This window comes from Oratosquilla oratoria, chromosome 41 (genome assembly GCF_046742065.1).
Source record: "Oratosquilla oratoria isolate Oo_2021 chromosome 41, ASM4674206v1, whole genome shotgun sequence".
Classification (NCBI taxonomy): Eukaryota; Metazoa; Arthropoda; class Malacostraca; order Stomatopoda; family Squillidae; genus Oratosquilla; species Oratosquilla oratoria.
Window position 1 is genome coordinate 25,300,749 of NC_134817.1, and position 16,761 is coordinate 25,317,509.

General features: G+C 38.7%; 3 protein-coding genes across 5 annotated transcripts in view; 1 reads left to right on the plus strand and 2 right to left on the minus strand.

Annotated features, from left to right (window-relative positions):
- Window positions 1–1,339, minus strand: part of LOC143021046 (F-box only protein 9) — a 36,877-nt gene extending 35,538 nt beyond the window's left edge. For both annotated transcript variants that reach the window (XM_076178242.1, XM_076178241.1), the window contains exon 1: window positions 1,189–1,339. In XM_076178242.1, coding sequence (XP_076034357.1) covers window positions 1,189–1,191 — 3 coding nt within the window. In that variant the 5' untranslated portion in view covers window positions 1,192–1,339. The remainder of the gene's footprint in view (window positions 1–1,188) is intronic.
- A 490-nt stretch (window positions 1,340–1,829) lies between these two features.
- Window positions 1,830–9,556, plus strand: LOC143021047 (cysteine-rich PDZ-binding protein). The gene is made up of 2 exons (XM_076178243.1): window positions 1,830–2,091; window positions 7,685–9,556. The coding sequence occupies exons 1-2, from the start codon at window positions 1,939–1,941 to the stop codon at window positions 7,832–7,834; spliced, it is 303 nt and encodes a 100-aa protein (XP_076034358.1). The 5' UTR covers window positions 1,830–1,938; the 3' UTR covers window positions 7,835–9,556.
- A 2,277-nt stretch (window positions 9,557–11,833) lies between these two features.
- LOC143021048 (uncharacterized) overlaps window positions 11,834–16,761 on the minus strand; it is a 49,008-nt gene continuing 44,080 nt past the window's right edge. For both annotated transcript variants that reach the window (XM_076178245.1, XM_076178244.1), the window contains one exon: window positions 11,834–16,518. In XM_076178245.1, coding sequence (XP_076034360.1) covers window positions 16,231–16,518 — 288 coding nt within the window. In that variant the 3' untranslated portion in view covers window positions 11,834–16,230. The remainder of the gene's footprint in view (window positions 16,519–16,761) is intronic.

Genomic DNA, 16,761 nt, shown 5'->3' on the forward strand with positions numbered 1-16,761 from the left:
AGGAACAGTAAGGGACCCAGTACAGTACCTTGGGGAACACCGCTATTAACACTGCTTGCCTGTGAAGGATTTCCCTGTACATTGACTTGCTGTTTCCTATCAGATAAGAAGCTGTGTAGCCATTTACCTAGGGCTCCGCATATTCCAAGCGCTCGTATTTTGTGTAAAAGGATCCCATGGTCCACCTTATCAAACGCTTTTGCAAAGTCAAGGTATATGACATCGACTTTGTCCCCATCTTTGGTGTCGTCCAGTATTCTATCATAGTGGGTGAGTAGTTGCGAGAGGCATGAGCGTCCTTGTCTGAATCCATGTTGGCCATTGTTAAATGCCTCTATGGTTTCCAGATATTTAACGATTCCTTTCCGCACTACTTTTTCCATTATTTTTATTAAATGGGATGTTAGTACCACTGGTCTGTAGTTTTTGGCAATGCCCTTGCTACACCCTTTGTGTATTGGGGTGATAGTGCTATATTTGAGGGCTTGTGGCACATGTCCTGCTTGTAGAGACATATTCCATTGCAGTTTCAGGGGTAGTGCTAGCAGCCGAGTTTGACTGTCAGAATCATCACAAGAGTGACAAGGTATTATGTTAAAAGTAAATCACAAATTAAAAGAATAATAAGTGTCATACTAAAAGTATCAAGAATTAAATATAATTTTTCAAATCATTAAAACTTAAATTCTAAATACTGTCACATCAGAGCATAAGATTTAATTTAAATAATATTAATTCTCTCCTGAACATAATTAATACTTCTAATTTCGATGACTTGCCCAACTAACCACGGAAATTAAAACTTACATAATGTAAATATACATTCACGACTATGCGATGTCAATACTATACCTCTAAGGTGAGAAAATGTAAATGTAAATATTTTCAGGTTATCTACGTCGAAACCAAATCGAATACCTAGTGGTCGTTCCAAGTTACGAATGAACTTTGGGAGCTCCTAATACATATATACAATGCATGTCACGCTTGCATAACTGTTCCTATACTTTTACAAAACATTGCTCAATGCAATTCTGGGTATCACACCCATGATGTAATGAGAGTCTCCGAGGAAAATAAGTGGGGTGAGGAAGGTGAAGGGAAAGAGTTGTCCAGCTTCACATTTCAAGGGATGGTCAATGTATATTCAAGTAATTTCTTGTTTCATACATATAATATTTCTCTCACCATCGTTTCTCCCTACTGGAGCTGTTCAGGCAATGGATTCACGGTCGGAGAAGCGAACCACGGCTGTAAAATAGATATCGGCCCTGAATACGGCTGCCATGGTGGACACTTCTTGCCAGCTTTGAACGCAATACACGAATGCTTGACATTAAGTACAAATTGTGAACCAAAACTAAATATCAGGTACTTGAAATTAATCCTAATATTCATGTAACATCATTGCTCAAAATTGGAAGTGTTCTTTTCATATTGCATCCGTCTGAGTTACCTACATAGCACATTCTCAATAATTGCTAAAGAACAGATAATTCAAATAATTACAGTCATTGTATTCCATAATGTTAGAAATATTATTATATTTAGTGTATTGCAATAAAAGTGCAAATGTCGGAGTTAAAGGTGGTTTAATAACTGTGGGACAGGTAAAAAGATGCGACGTGTACAATAGCGCAATCAAGTTTTCTTGAACATATTTTTTGCATTTTCTATAAACTGCATTTGCATTTTCTATAAACTACACTTTAATATTGTCGTTGAAAACTACATATAGTTCTATCTGTTTACTAAAAATTAGCGAAATTATAACCATCATGTGATCTTTATTTAAAGGTAAATCTTAGCAACTAGCGCAATTTATGGCACATGGCGAAACTTACTTCAATTTGACTAAACTCGAGCAGTGTTTTTGTTTGGCGAAGTAGGTAAGTGAAGTCTGCGAGAAAGGTAAACAAGTCTACCAGGAGGAGCAAGATGGTTTGTGAAAAATGCCAGAAGAAACTCGGTACTGTGATAACGCCCGATAAATGGAAGGACGGTGCTAGGAACACAACAGAAAGTGGGGGAAGAAGAATAAATGAAAACAAATTACTCACAAGCAAAAAGAATAGGTTCAACCCATATACAGTAAGTTGAAAAATAACCTAGTTCAATTTTTTACTTATCACGAGTGGCCAGGTATAATAATATACGGTATAATCATCATAATATAATTTTTTCCTACACTATTTTGTTTGGGAGAATGACATCTAGAATTCCACCCCTGCTGAGCTACTCGTAGTCACGGTATTCTGTGACAAAAATCAAAATGTACTCCTCTTAGGTAAATGTTTACTTTCTTACAATGATTGGGTAAACAACTAAGCAGTATGTACTTTTTTTCCCTCTTCTTTATCTCTATCCAATCTAGTTATTACTTGCATGTAATTGTGACAATTACATGCAAGTAATAACTAGGTTGGATAGAGATAAAGAAGAGGAAGAAAGAGTACATAGTACATACTGCTTAGTTGTTTACTTGCATGTAATTGTGAATATTACATGCAAGTAATAACTAGATTGGATAGAGATAAAGGAGAGGAAGAAAAAGTACATACTGCTTACTTGTTTACCCAAATATTTGCTGTTTAGCACCAGAGGGGCAGGAGAAAATCATATTGCTGTACGGGACTATTATATACCAGGAGTGCTGAAGAGAGTAAATTTTTAGAAGTGCACACCTATGCGGTATAGCAATAGGAAATTGGATCAATTTATAGTTTCACCCAACCATAGAATTTGATATGTGGCTTATGTGTTTCTGGTGAGAAATGTTGTGATATGAACAATGGTGTACATCATTTCCGTCGCAAATGCGTACTTTTGAAGTAATTAAGTATTGAAGTTATGCACTTATGCGTACATCTCCCGAACGATGTGAGGGCACGTGTGGGAAATCGGGGTTTTTGGGTGGGGAAGACTAATAAATGGAGTAATGCGCATTGCAAAACAGGTATAAAATGAAGAAGACTAAAGAAACACATAAAAAAAAAAAATCCCATTTCGGTGGGTACCGCGCATGGCGCCATGTTTATTTACTAACGATTGTGAGTATTTGTGACTATAACCACTAGATTTAGGGAAGGCGCTTGCGCAAGAGTTGGTAACTATAAATTAACCTAACCTAACCTAACGGAGGTAACGTTAGTTTACGGTTAGGAAGTCTTGCGGGGCTGTAGTGGACTTCGCTAAATGTAGCTGATCTAGCGAGACATTTTTCAAATCATTGGGAAAAACAAACATGGCCGCTCATGTTAGGCGGGACTCCGGCCCTAAAATGTGATTTTTATGTTGTTGTTTTTTGTTTTTTTGTTTTGTTTTTCTTCATTTTATACCTGTTTTGCAATGCGCATTAATCCATTTATTAGTCTTCCCCACCCAAAAACCCCGATTTCCGACACATGCGTTTGGGAGATGTACGCATAAGTACATAACTTCAATACTTAATTATTTCAAAAGTACGCATTTGTGATGGAAATGATGTACACCATCATTCATATCACAATATTTCTCACCAGAAACACATAAGCCACATCAAATTCTATGGTTGGGTGAAGCTATAAATTGTCCGGAAATTGAATATTCAATTTGTAAATTATAATACATCAATGTAATATTTGTTTTTCTAGGTGGAAATTGGTAACAAAAGTTTGTTAAAAGCAAGACTAATTAACGGATCCATGGCGACTGCCTGAGATGCTACCTTTGTTTTAATAGATGTGGAGAAATTAAAGTATGATAAATTTGTCTAGCCTAACCTAATCTGTATTTAGTAATGTGGTAACTGTAATTCTAGAGGTCATAAGGATCATCGTCATCATCAGGGATGTTGATGGCTAGTTTTGGCAACTGATTAGACAGCGGGGTATAGAGAAGTTTCATAGTTTGAAGAAAATCATGAAGCTTAGCTCCATAGCACTGTTTTAAAAAATATATAGCATGGTGACGTTACTTGGAGTGGGAGAATACCCGGTACACAACATTGACACCATCTTCAAACTGACAATGATAGGACTAGACAGATGATAATGGAGCCTCTTGAACCTCTCATCACGGCTCCATTTTGATAGTGTGTTTGCTTTTAGTAAGGTTTTTTGTTATTTCTGCCAAGGAAAACATTACGTTGATGTATTAAAATTTACTAAATCAATAATAAATTATTGCTATATTAAATAGGTTTGCACATCTAAAAAAAATACGCCTATGAGAGTTCAAAGTATCCCAAAACAACCAACAATTAAGGATCGAAAGATTACAGTGGAGTACTCAAAGAAGCAGTACTTTGAACCTCATCACTACTGATCTTCCCACTTCATCATATGTATTGGAATTAAAATAGTTTTTAAATCAACTTCTAAGTACAGCAATGTGTGAGTAAGTGAAAAAACTTGTGTTCATCACATAATGTTTATTTCAAAGTGCCCTCTAGGCATAGAAATGGAGGAACAAGCAGTGACTAAGTCCAAGCCAGTGAGTTAATCAGCCTTGCTGATAATAACCATTTAGAGCAGGTCATTAGGGAGCCAACACGAATGAACAATGTGTTAGACCTTATTCTCACCAATGACTGAGCTAATACATAGTGTGCACATCAGTAAAACAAATATGTCAGACCCTAATTCAATTGAAATGAATCCCACCCTAGTAAAAATTAAAAAAAAAAAAAAAAAATCCGCTCTTACTTAGAAAAGAACCAGAAAAAACTTGCATTTTTTCAGTGAGAGAGCAAACTGGCTATCACTCAGTAAAGATTTAGAAAGGGTTGACTGGGCTTCAATGAGTGATTGTGAGACTGTTGAAGAAATGATAGTGTCTTTCATGAGAAAGTGCAAAATTTGTGCTTAAAATATATTCCTGGTGAGAGAGAATAAAACAGCAGAAATAAAATATCCAGGGACCAAAGAGTTCTAATGAGAGCCAAAACAAAGCTACTAAGAAAACTGTCAAAAGTACCAATATCAGTGGAAGAGAGAACATTGAGACTAAAGTGAAAGAAATAGAAACTAAGCTAAAAGAATCACATGAAAAAGAGAGGTAACTTGAATGGCCATAAAGAACCCAAAACTCTATGCAGATACCCATAAAAACTTAAATCTCATGTAAAAGTTGGACTGTTGGAGAATCAACACTAGGAACTAGTTGAGAACCCAGAAAATTTTATGAGCATGCTAGAAAAATAATACAAAAGTGTGTACAGTGAACATTTGGCAGAAAAATCAATAGTGAATGGTATGAGTGTGGATACTATCAGTGATATGAGTTTCACGCCCAGGGATATAGTGAAAGCCATAGATGAATTAAAAATAGACTCATTAGGGTGACCAGATGATATACCAGCAATATTTTTCAAAAAGATTAAACATGCATTAGCTACCCCAATCTACCTACTTTGGAGAAAATCACTAAACAGGGGGGTCATACCAACAATACTGATAAAAGTATTAATCACCTCCATCTACAAAGGTGGATCATGAGGCCTTCCAGCAAACTATAGAACCATCTATCTCACCTCACACCTCACAAAGGTGTTTGAGAGAGTGGTTATGGAGAACCTAGTGAACTTTATAGAGAAGACAGGGCAGTCAAGTCCAGGACAACATGGGTTTCAGGAAGGATAGTCATGCCTTTCCCAACTCCTAAACCATTATGACAACACTATAAACAACATGAGCTGAGGAATAAATGTTCATGTGGTCTATGTAGATTTTGCCAAAGCATTTGATAAGGTATTTCACAGAGTGCTGCTACACAAAGTGAAAAATATGGGCATCACTGGGAAACAAGGAATATGGCTCCATGAATTCCTAAGTGATAGAATGCAGAAAGTAATAGTAGATGGAGCCCAGTCAAAAAGCTCAATGGTAATCAGTGGAGTCCCACAGGGCTTGGTGCTTGGCCCACTGCTCTTCCTGGTCATGATAAGTGACATAGACAAGGGGGTTACATCATCCAAAATGTCCTTGTTCATGGACAATTTCCCCCTTACACGGGGGGATAGCCATAAAGAAAAAGGCATAGAAATCACTCCCACCCATTTCATTTCCCATATATTCCACTCCCCTCCATCCTCCTCCCTCCCTCCTATCTTGGCACCTCCTGGATGACGGGTCATCCCTGCATCCTGTCCACTGCCCTGGGTCAGAAGCAGTGTCACTAGACACAGCACATCCACAGCAAGGCCACTTCATAAATTCGGCGACCCCCCCTCTCCATCCCCTCATGCAGGAAAGAAAAAGACAGGCTGCATCAAATTTTTTCTCATACATACTTCCTCACCCCCCATCCCCTACCCACTCCCCCTCATGCATCACAGCCTCATCTACACACAACCCTTCTCCATTCACCCCTATCTTCTGTCCTCTCCCGTTCTTCCTCTACAGACATTCCTCTCTTTTGTAAAGCCCCTTTCACCCCATCCATCCATCTCATCCTAGGACGCCCCCTCATATTCACGCCTTCCACACTTCTTTTACTAATCTTTCTTCACTCATTCTTTCCATGTGTCCAAACCATCCTAATACTCTTTCATCAACCCTATCTCCCAGCTCCCTTTCCACCCCTGTTCTCCCCCTCACCTCCTCATTTCTCACTCTATCCATCCTAGTAACCCCTATCATACTTCTTAGACATTTCATCTCAAACACATTCAAACTCCTTCTCTCTTCCTCTCTCATGTTTCTGCCCCGTACATTGCTGTTGGCACAATCACTCCTTCATATAACCTCCTCTTAGCATCCATTCCCAGATGTCTATTTCTCATTACACTTTTTCGTCCACCAAGGCATTTACTCACTTCTCTCAATCTACATTCTACCTCCACCCCCACTCCTCCCTTTCCTGTCACATTCACACCCAAGTACAGTATCTGAAACTATCCACTTCCTCCAGTTTCTTACCGTTAATGCTCACTTCCAGCCTACTGTCACTCTCTCCCCTTGTACATCTCATCAACTTACTTTTGCCCACATTTATCTTCAGCTTCCTTCTTTCACTTCATAAATTGAGTGGGTGGATCCTCCAGACCTTTATGATCAGGAAGCCTGAGCGCTTTGTTACATATGTAGAAGACCCTGATAGTATCAAAGCTGGAGTACATAGGCCAGCTATGGTCTCCACACAAAGGCAAGGAAATACAAGAACTTGAGCAGGTCTAGAAGGTATTCACAAGGAGGTTGGTTGGGGACTTTCTGAATTACTGGGAGAGGCCAAAACTCCTCAAGCTTGTTAGGGATAAAACAAATACCTCTTGAACCCAATTATAGACTTTGCCATTCCAGGGCTCATTCTCCTTCCCTCTTCCCAATGCATTTGCTTTTGCTGCACAAGCAGCCATATTGGGGAGTTTCTAGATATTTTATTTTGATGCATATATGATTAATTTCCTTTTGCTTATATTATGTTCTGTAATGTGTGTATGACCATGTACTTTAGTATCACTACTTGGATGCAAGGTTGGAATGGATTATATCCTGCTGTCAGAAAGTTAGTTCATAGTAAGGGCGTGCTATATTTAATTGTCTGTTTCAAAAAGCCCTGTGTTAAGTGGCACTAGTACTCCTCAGAGGTGGAGTTTGTGATCTTAAAAAAAATCTTTCTTAATTAAATTGCATAAAAAATATCAATTTTTTTAATTAATGTATTTTAAGCTCTTGTAATATTATTTTTTCTATATCCATTGCAGAACACATTCCCTGAGTGTCGAATATGTCGTACTAAGGTTCACCAGCCAGGTTCCCACTTCTGCCAGGGATGTGCTTACAAGAAGGGTATATGTGCAATGTGCGGCAAGAAAGTCTTGGACACGAAGAACTATTGCCAGTCATCGGCTTAATGATTCGGTAATGGTCTATGAATGAATGAAAGGTGTAATACTCTTGAGGTATGGGTTTGCTTTACATAAATGAATGAAAGGTATTATACTCAAGGTATGACTTTGCTTTCATTTACAAAGGGTAATATATTGAAAATATGTTATTGTAACCCAAAATTATGTAATTTGGATTATGAAATAGAAAGAAAGGGATCAATCCATTGCCCCTGGCATCTTTTGCAGGAAACCCACGTGAAATGAAGCATGTTTCTTTTCAGTTGATTGAATCATATTATTTAGAGGTATTCATCTATTTATGGAAAATACTGTGAACTGTGAATGTACTGTGTTTTGCTGCATTGTTTCTGACCCAGGGCAGTGGGCAGGACACAGGGATGACCCTTCATTCACAAGGAGCTTAGATGAGAGGGAACCAAGGGTGGTGGAGGGGAGTGGAATGGGTGGGAGTGGGTATGTGACTTTTGACTTGGCTAACTCCCTTATGAAGGGGAAAAAGCCTTTGGTATATAGATAGATATAGTTTATTTATGCAATATATGTGTTCATTTGGCCATTGCACAAATGGAGTGTATTTCCCAAGAGTTACACCTACCATAGATAGGTGAATATGTGAATGAATTTATTTTGCAAATAAACACATACTGTGAAGTAAGATGCTGCAGTGTGACTGTGCTGGTGCAAACACTCGTAGAAAATGGAGGGAGCAGTTAGTGTACTGTGCAGCCACTTGGTGGCATGCAATTTGAAAATGCACTTGGTCCAGAACAAGTAAAAGGGATTTGAAAAACAATATGAAATCAATTTTTAGCATTACTTTCTTGTAAGTGGAAAAAAACCATTGGTATATGTATGTATGTACATAACATGCTAAAGTGAAAATGCATTAAATAGATGAATACCTATACTTTATTACGTTTATTTGACAACTTCATACCCATAGGGTTGCAGTCCATATAAAGTGGTAGCTCTATTGGTGTTTTGTTACCCAGTATCTTTTCTCAGTTGTGTGGGTGTATCTATGGGAATTATTTTTAATTAATGTGTTTACATTTTGCATAACCTTGAGAAGTTTAGATAGCAATTAAACAGTAACATAGCTACATGAAGTTTGTTATACAAACATTATATCCATTCCAAAGTTCTGAACAAAGTGGAAAAAATATGGTGTAAAAATATAAATACAAGTTTTTAGTATTTGCAATTTAACAAGTTCCTACTCATATTTTATATATGCTTTGGAGGTATACAATCACCTCCACTTTTAGTGGAGACAAATGGTATTGGGAGTCATGGAATATAGAGTTATTGTACTGTGCTTATTTAGTAAGCAAATTTCCTGAGCACAGGGCATACCTGCTCCTTGATAGTTCTTCTAGTGTTACCATATTTCACAAGCCCTTCAACAAATGAATCAGGTACAAATAGAGGTGACTGTACCCATAGCTTATGTTATGTCTTAGGTTGCGAGTTAAGAAGCTAGAAGGAATTTAAATTCATGTTTTGAATGGAAGGAACACATTAATTGGGACTATTGTTAATGTGATAATGTGGAATGAAATATATGGTGTTATACAATTTTTCTTGGAAAATTATTTTGTGCAAGAATTGAGAGGTTGTATACCTTGATACAGCAACTTTATTAATGTTCAAAGATCTTTAAAACACTGTTGATGTCTTAGTTATGGATTTGGTATTATGACAAATAAATGTATTATAATTAAACATATGTTAGTTTTTTCTCACCCCCTTCTTGATCTACAATTAAGCACTGCCACATATCCATTGTGAAGGAGGATAGGGAAGGAAAGATAGCTGCAGTGGGAAATGCGAAGAAAATGAGAGTGATGAGTGAGGAGAATGGAGGAGAAATAGGGAAGGATGAGGTGAAGGCAGTTGTAAAGATGATGAAAGCAGGTAAGGCACCTGGTCTGGATGGATGCCATGCAGAATGTCTGAAAAAGGGAGGTTCAGTGATGGTGGACTGGTTGGTGAGGTTATTTAATGTTTGCTGGAGAGAGGGTAGAGTACCGGAGGACTGGAGAAGTGCCTGTATAGTTCCTCTTTACAAGGGAAAAGGGGACAAGTGTGAATGTAGTAGTTTCAGAGGGATTAGCCTGTTAAGTGTAGTAGGGAAGGCTTATGGGAGGATCTTAATTGAGAGGATTAGGAGAGGAACAGAAGGAGTAATTGGTGAGGAACAGTGTGGTTTTAGGACAGGTAGAGGTTGTGTAGATCAGATCTTTGTGGTAAGACAGATATGTGAGAAAGCTATAGGAAAGGGGAAGGATGTTTTTTGGGCTTTTATGGATCTGGAAAAGGCTTATGATAGGGTAGACAGAAAGGCACTGTGGGAGGTTATGCAGATTTATGGGATAGGAGGAAAGCTTTTGGGAGCTGTCAAGAGTTTTTATGAGAGTAGTAGAGCTTGTGTCAGGATTAGAAATGGAGAGAGTGAGTGGTTTGAAGTAAAGGTGGGACTTCGTCAAGGATGCGTTTTGTCGCCCTGGCTGTTCAACTTATACATGGATGGGGTGGTGCGAGAGGTGAATGCAAGGGTAGTGGGTCAGGGATTGGAGATGGTTAAAGAAAATGGAGAAAAGTGGGAGGTGAGCCAGCTGTTGTTTGCGGACGACACTGCGCTTGTGGCAGGGTCAGAGGAGGGATTGAGGAAGCTGGTGGCAGAGTTTGGGAGAGTATGTGATAGAAGAAAGCTAAAGATAAATGTGGGTAAAAGTAAGGTGATGAGATGTACAAGGGGTGAAAGTGGCAGTAGACTGGAAGTGAACATTTAGGGAGAGCGACTGGAGGAAGTGGATAGTTTTAGATACTTGGGTGCAAGTGTAGCAGGAAAAGGTGGAGGTAGAATGTAGATTGAGAGAAGCGAGTAAATGCCTTGGTGGATTAAAGAGTGTAATGAGGAATAGACATTTGGGAATGGATGCGAAGAGGAGACTGTATGAAGGAGTGATTGTGCCAACAGCACTGTATGGGGCAGAAACGTGGAACATAAGAGAAGAAGAGAGAAGGAGTTTGAATGTGTTTGAGATGAGGTGTCTGAGAAGTATGGTGGGGGTTACTAGGCTGGATAGAGTGAGAAATGAGGAGGTGAGGAGGAGAACGGGTGAAAAAGGATTTGGGAGATAGGGTTGAAAGAATATTAGGATGGTTTGGACACATGGAAAGAATGAGTGAAGAAAGACTAGTAAAAGAGGTATGGAAGGCAGATGTGGAGGGAGTGAACATGAGGGGACGTCCTAGGATGAGGTGGATGGATGGGGTGAAGGGGGCTTTGGGGAAGAGGGGAATGTCTGTTGAGGAAGGAAGGGAGAGGACGGAAGACAGAGGTGAGTGGAGAATGGTTGTATATGGATGATGATGTGATTGTATGTGTGAGTAAATTTTGACGCAGCCCGAAGGGATTTCTCCCCGTCCTCTCCTTATATGCAAGGGGGGACGGAGAGGGGGGGTCGCCGATTAAATGAAGCGGCCTTGCTGTGGATGTGCTGTGTCTTGCGACACTGCTTCTGACCCAGGGCGGTGGGCAGGGTGCAGGGATGACCCGTCATCCAGGAGGTGCTCAGATGAGAGGGAGGGAGGGAGGGGTGTGGAGTGTATTTAGGGATGAAATGGGTGGGAGTGTTTTTATGCCTTTCCCTTTTTGGCTACCTCCCTTGGAAGGGGGAAAAAGCCTTGGTATATGTATGTATGTATGTACATATCCATTGTATTGCAGTATGATTGGTTGTAATAAGGATGGAAGGCTTAATTGGGGAAAAAGCATTGCAGATAGACTAGAAACAAATTGTCAATTAATCAATCCATCAACTCAAATACTTCTTGCAGGAGATGAACAACTTCGCAAGTCCGGGAAAAAAATAAAAGATCATAAGTTGAATAATAATCATTTGACAAAAATTTTAAATTTATTTGTCAAAGATTATTTTGCTCTTATACTCATTTCATCATTCAAAAGGAAGGTGTTTATAATTAAAAGAAACATTACAACAAAATAACTGTTTATTTCTGTACTATAAAACAGTTTTTGTAAGTATACAATAATCAAATCTTATGTATCTATATTCTGCATGTAGTTGCATTGCATGACATGAGATTCCTGTCAAAGTTCTTCCAATCCACACCATTCAAACTTGTGTGCATGGGAGTAATAGTAATGGTTCCTAATTTGAAGTTGAAAAAAGTAATAGGTTATAACCAAAATAATATTAATCCATTCAGTGTAGATTCTAGGACCACTTGAAATGCACAATGAGTCGTATGGGCTTCCATTGTTTTATTCTGTGAAACCAGTAGTTAGCTCTTCCTCAGCAAACAAAACAAAATACCATCCCAACACCTCCACTTATTCATAGCAGCACAAAAGTACATATACAGATCTCATAGCTGATCTGAAGTACAACAGGATTTTTTTTATATACATATCTTCCACCACCAACATATAAATCACAACCAAGCTGAACAGAACTGAGCACAATTGCAAAGTCCGTTGTTGTCACTGCACTGCACTTGCCACAACACAGATACAGCATAAACTGGAACCGCACATTAATTTAAAATGAGATAAGATAATTGGAGATTAAGCGACAGGACATTATGAACATAATTCCCTTCCTATACACTATAATTAGGTAAATGCAACAGAGGGTACATGCCCACTCCATGTGGCTGCCTTACAGTCATACGCATCTTTACAGATAGCATAGCACTGGAGGCATACAGACATAAATACAGCATATCTGGGGAGGAGGACCTCTGGTGAGACCCCAAGAGGATGAGTGGGTTCATCAGTAACTGATGTCATAATCCACTGATGCCATACACTAACAACTGCAAACAAAAGCAACTACTGGTTCGGTTTGTTGGTATACGCATCAGATGATTTTTTTATATATGAGCATTGCTTACTAAAGTACCAACAAATGTATTCTTTCACATCGTCCCATACCACCCATGTGCAGTGCTTACTGAATTTTTTTAGGCCAGCTGCGAGATGCCTGATGTTGTAGAGCACAATAACACTAATTAATATGGTACTTTATCAGTATGGTTACACACTAATCGGCAACATTTTTCAAAAAATAAAAGTTGAGTACAATAAATGCAATATTGAGAACTGCATTGTTAATTTGTGCTTATCTTCTTATGCTTAATGTTGTTTACTTACACAACATTCTTATACAAATTCTAACAAGTTATCTTAAAAATTGGCAGCCCAGTAATCAACTTGACACCAATTAAATTTGAGATGCTCACTGGCCGAGCAGGTTAGAGCATCACTATTTGTGACTGAAATTGAGGCGACAGCAGTTCAAACCCTGCCAGCAGCTATTGACCAAAGGCATGGTTCTTTAAATTCCTCACCATAAAGTCCACTGTCCTAACCTCCAGATAGGAGGAAGTTTGCAATACTAAACCAAATCATCATTGTCATAAACATCAATTAAATTAAAATCCTATTGAACCCTGCCAAGGGCATGCTTCATTAAATTCCATGCTACAAAGTCCTCTGTAAGGGGGCACTATCCGAGCCTCCTGATAGGGGGGAGTTTCACAGCATTAAACCAAATCATTGTTTTGTATTATATCCTTGATATTTCACCTGTACCTTTATTCATAAAGACAATATCATGCCATTAGTAAGACTTATTTTGGGTTGAGGGAGATGGTGGAAGGTTTGGGTCAATTAGTATGGTATGGGTACACATGGAGCATGATATTCCTAAACTATGGGAATGTTGGTGTGTCATCTCAGGTGTAATTCACCATGGTCTCAGATCATGTGTTGGACTTGTGATTAACAGTTATTACCATCCTGGATGAGAGCTCAGAGCTCATATGTGCCAGACCTATGGATAATGGTGTGACCTTACACACACACACACATATATATATATACAACTCCTTGCCCACAAGAGTTGAAGTGCCAGCTTGCAGTGTAGCAATGCTAAAATTATTTCAGCCCTGGGCAGGAATCAAACTCACTGCTGGATTAGTGGTTGCAAGTGGCACCACTGCACCATCAAACACAGGTGTGTATGATATGAGGTGGTTATAGTTTAGAAAGGAACCCAGTCTCCTGGAGAAAGTGTCGAGGAAAGGCTGAACATTACTGTTGATTCTCCTAAGATATCTACAATGATAACCACACCAATTTTCAATATACAGTACTGTAATGCTTACCTAAATACAAACTTTACAAATTGTGCATTAAGAGTTTTTCATGAAAAGGGGGAGTGATAATCTTAAAAGCTAGCACAATTATTACAGCTACAAGATAAGTACCATTTCAGTAACTTCTTGCATATGAAGACTAACGTTACAGCCATGATATGTAATAATAAACTACATATAAATGTAAATCATATCCTCTAATTTTATTAACTTGTTTGTGATAAAGGAATAAAAAAAGAAAAAACTACTTTGTGCCAGTGGTCTGTAAACCAATCTTTTGTTTTTGTTTCAGTACTTTTGTGCCACCATGGTCATATTAGCCTGTGGCTAGGCTCCAACACTTAGGTATTTTGGATTAATTCCAAGGCCTTCAGTCTTTTCCCCAACCACAGCTGGCAGCCTGACCCTGGCATGGTAAGTACTAGACTGTGGTATATAACCCATCTATTTCGAGGGTGTTCTGAAGAACTACAAATAAGCTGACAAGCCGTTAGTCCTTGCGGGGTCTCCAGGCTTCAGCCTAGTTAGCTTTATGAATAATATAGCAAGGCAGGAATGGTGTGAAGGCACAGGTAATACTATACCTGAAACTTGAACTACAAGTGGTAACTATAAGTTGGAAATGGACATTTTTTTTTTTCTTACTGATTTTCAAAATAATGTGGATGTATTGTGGCACACCAAAATGAAGAATAAATATAGAATAAACTGATGTAACAAATATACAATAATAAAACTGAAGGAGTAACTGTTTTTAAAAACTGAAATGGAAGATGAAATTATTATACACATGATCACTTTTGTGCAGACAGCCACAACAGTTCTCGAAAGACTGTTCAGCCCATATAGAGTACACATCATGTCAACTGAAATCTGAATGAATGCTAATTTCTTCAAATAACTTCTGGTTTAAATCCAAGTTTAATCATTGGATGTCATACTAGATTTAAATGGGCTGAAAAAAAAATAGTTGACAACACACTGACATTCTGTGAAGGTCAAACAGAGAGCACCTGCCAGTGGTGTAAGGTATCACCATAGGACACAGCACAGAAAAATGGTCACTCACCAAAGCCTCATTGTTCAAAACTTCCCTAACCTCATCCCCACCCAAGTTGGTGATCTAAATGCTCATCACCTGACATAACTAAACATCCAAACTGCCAACCAAAATGGACATACACCCAACCAATTCCTCACTCTGGACATAGGAAGTTCCAGTGATCATCCAACAAGACTACTTCCCAAACACAACCAACTGTAGACATGCCTAGACATTAATGTGCTCACTTACTACACTTGGGTAATCATACACAATGCTCTCCACTATATAAATGGGCCTAATGAGAGAGGGGGACCAGTGGCCCAAGGCCTGGATATCTAGGGGGCCCAAGAAGATTAAGGGCATGGCCAGCTACGGCTTTTTTTTTTTATTCTTTCTTACTACATGGATTAGCCATTTCTTATCTTTTGTATAGGTTCTTGCAGTATGTCATTAATGGTGTCATTTCTGTTTGGTCCAGCTTTATGTAATGTTTAGCCACTCCAAGGGGGGCCTTTAATGCTTGTTGCCCTAGGAACCACAATGACTAGATCTTGTATATCAAGTGCCCCAGATGCAATCACCACACAGAAGAAACAAAACATATCTTCTCTTAGTGACCGGTGAGCCTAATTCGTCGTTGCTGCTGGGATTCTCAGAACTACAGGTCTCTTGTAAGAGAGATCTGAGGCTACAGATTGACATAAAAACATATGAATGAAGGAGAGGGTAAGAGACCATAAGGCCAATGCAGGCAGTTCCATGTCCATTACCAACTGTCGTCTATATTCATAAATTTGTCTAATCTTAAAGCGACCAATTGTTTCAGCATTCACTACATGGTTACTAAGTCTATTCCATTTGTGAATTACTGTTGGTAAACACTGAGGCTGAAAGTGTTGAAATTGTTAAACTGGGTAAAACACCTGCACATAAAACTATCTTGCATTTTGTACATACTGAGCTTTGAGGTTCCTGCTCACTGGGCAGGATTCAATGTACTTTGAGAATGACATCCATTGAGCTCTTTTATAGTGGCACACCACACTAGGCAGCTGGTTTCTTGGGCCTTCAACAATCCTTTACTGTATTATTATCGACATTTATAATGCAGTCCAGTGGTCTCAGTATCAGTAAGCCATATCCATATTCTGTGCATTTAACTTTATATTCCTTGCAAAGCTGCTGCTTTCAATTCTCGTCGAAGTATTTTACCAGTCGGTGATTTTGGAATCTGGTCAACAAAATGAACACCACCAGCAAGTTTCTTGTGTGGCGCCACAATATCTGCTACATAACTAGCCAGTGTGTCCTGACAAGGAGAGGAGTTTGAAGATGCAACGACATAAGCTCTGGGGAGCTCTCCTGCTCTCTCATCAGGAATACCAATTACAGCAACATCTGCAACAGTTGGGTGCCTTCGAAGAATATCTTCAAGTTCAGCAGGAGCAACCTGCAATAAAGTAATTTAATAAAAAGAAATTATTTTACTACCTAAGAATCAACATGTTAACATAACATGAAAAATATAGCTGTATAAGAAAAAAAAAATATTACACAAGGTTATGATAATTAACACAACTGTGTTTATGCATTGATGATTCCTGACCACCAAGTCTCATATAAACCTTCCATAAATTCAACTATATGGCATTTTACCCTAGTTTAAATGACTGATTGTTCTGTTTTGCAAAAG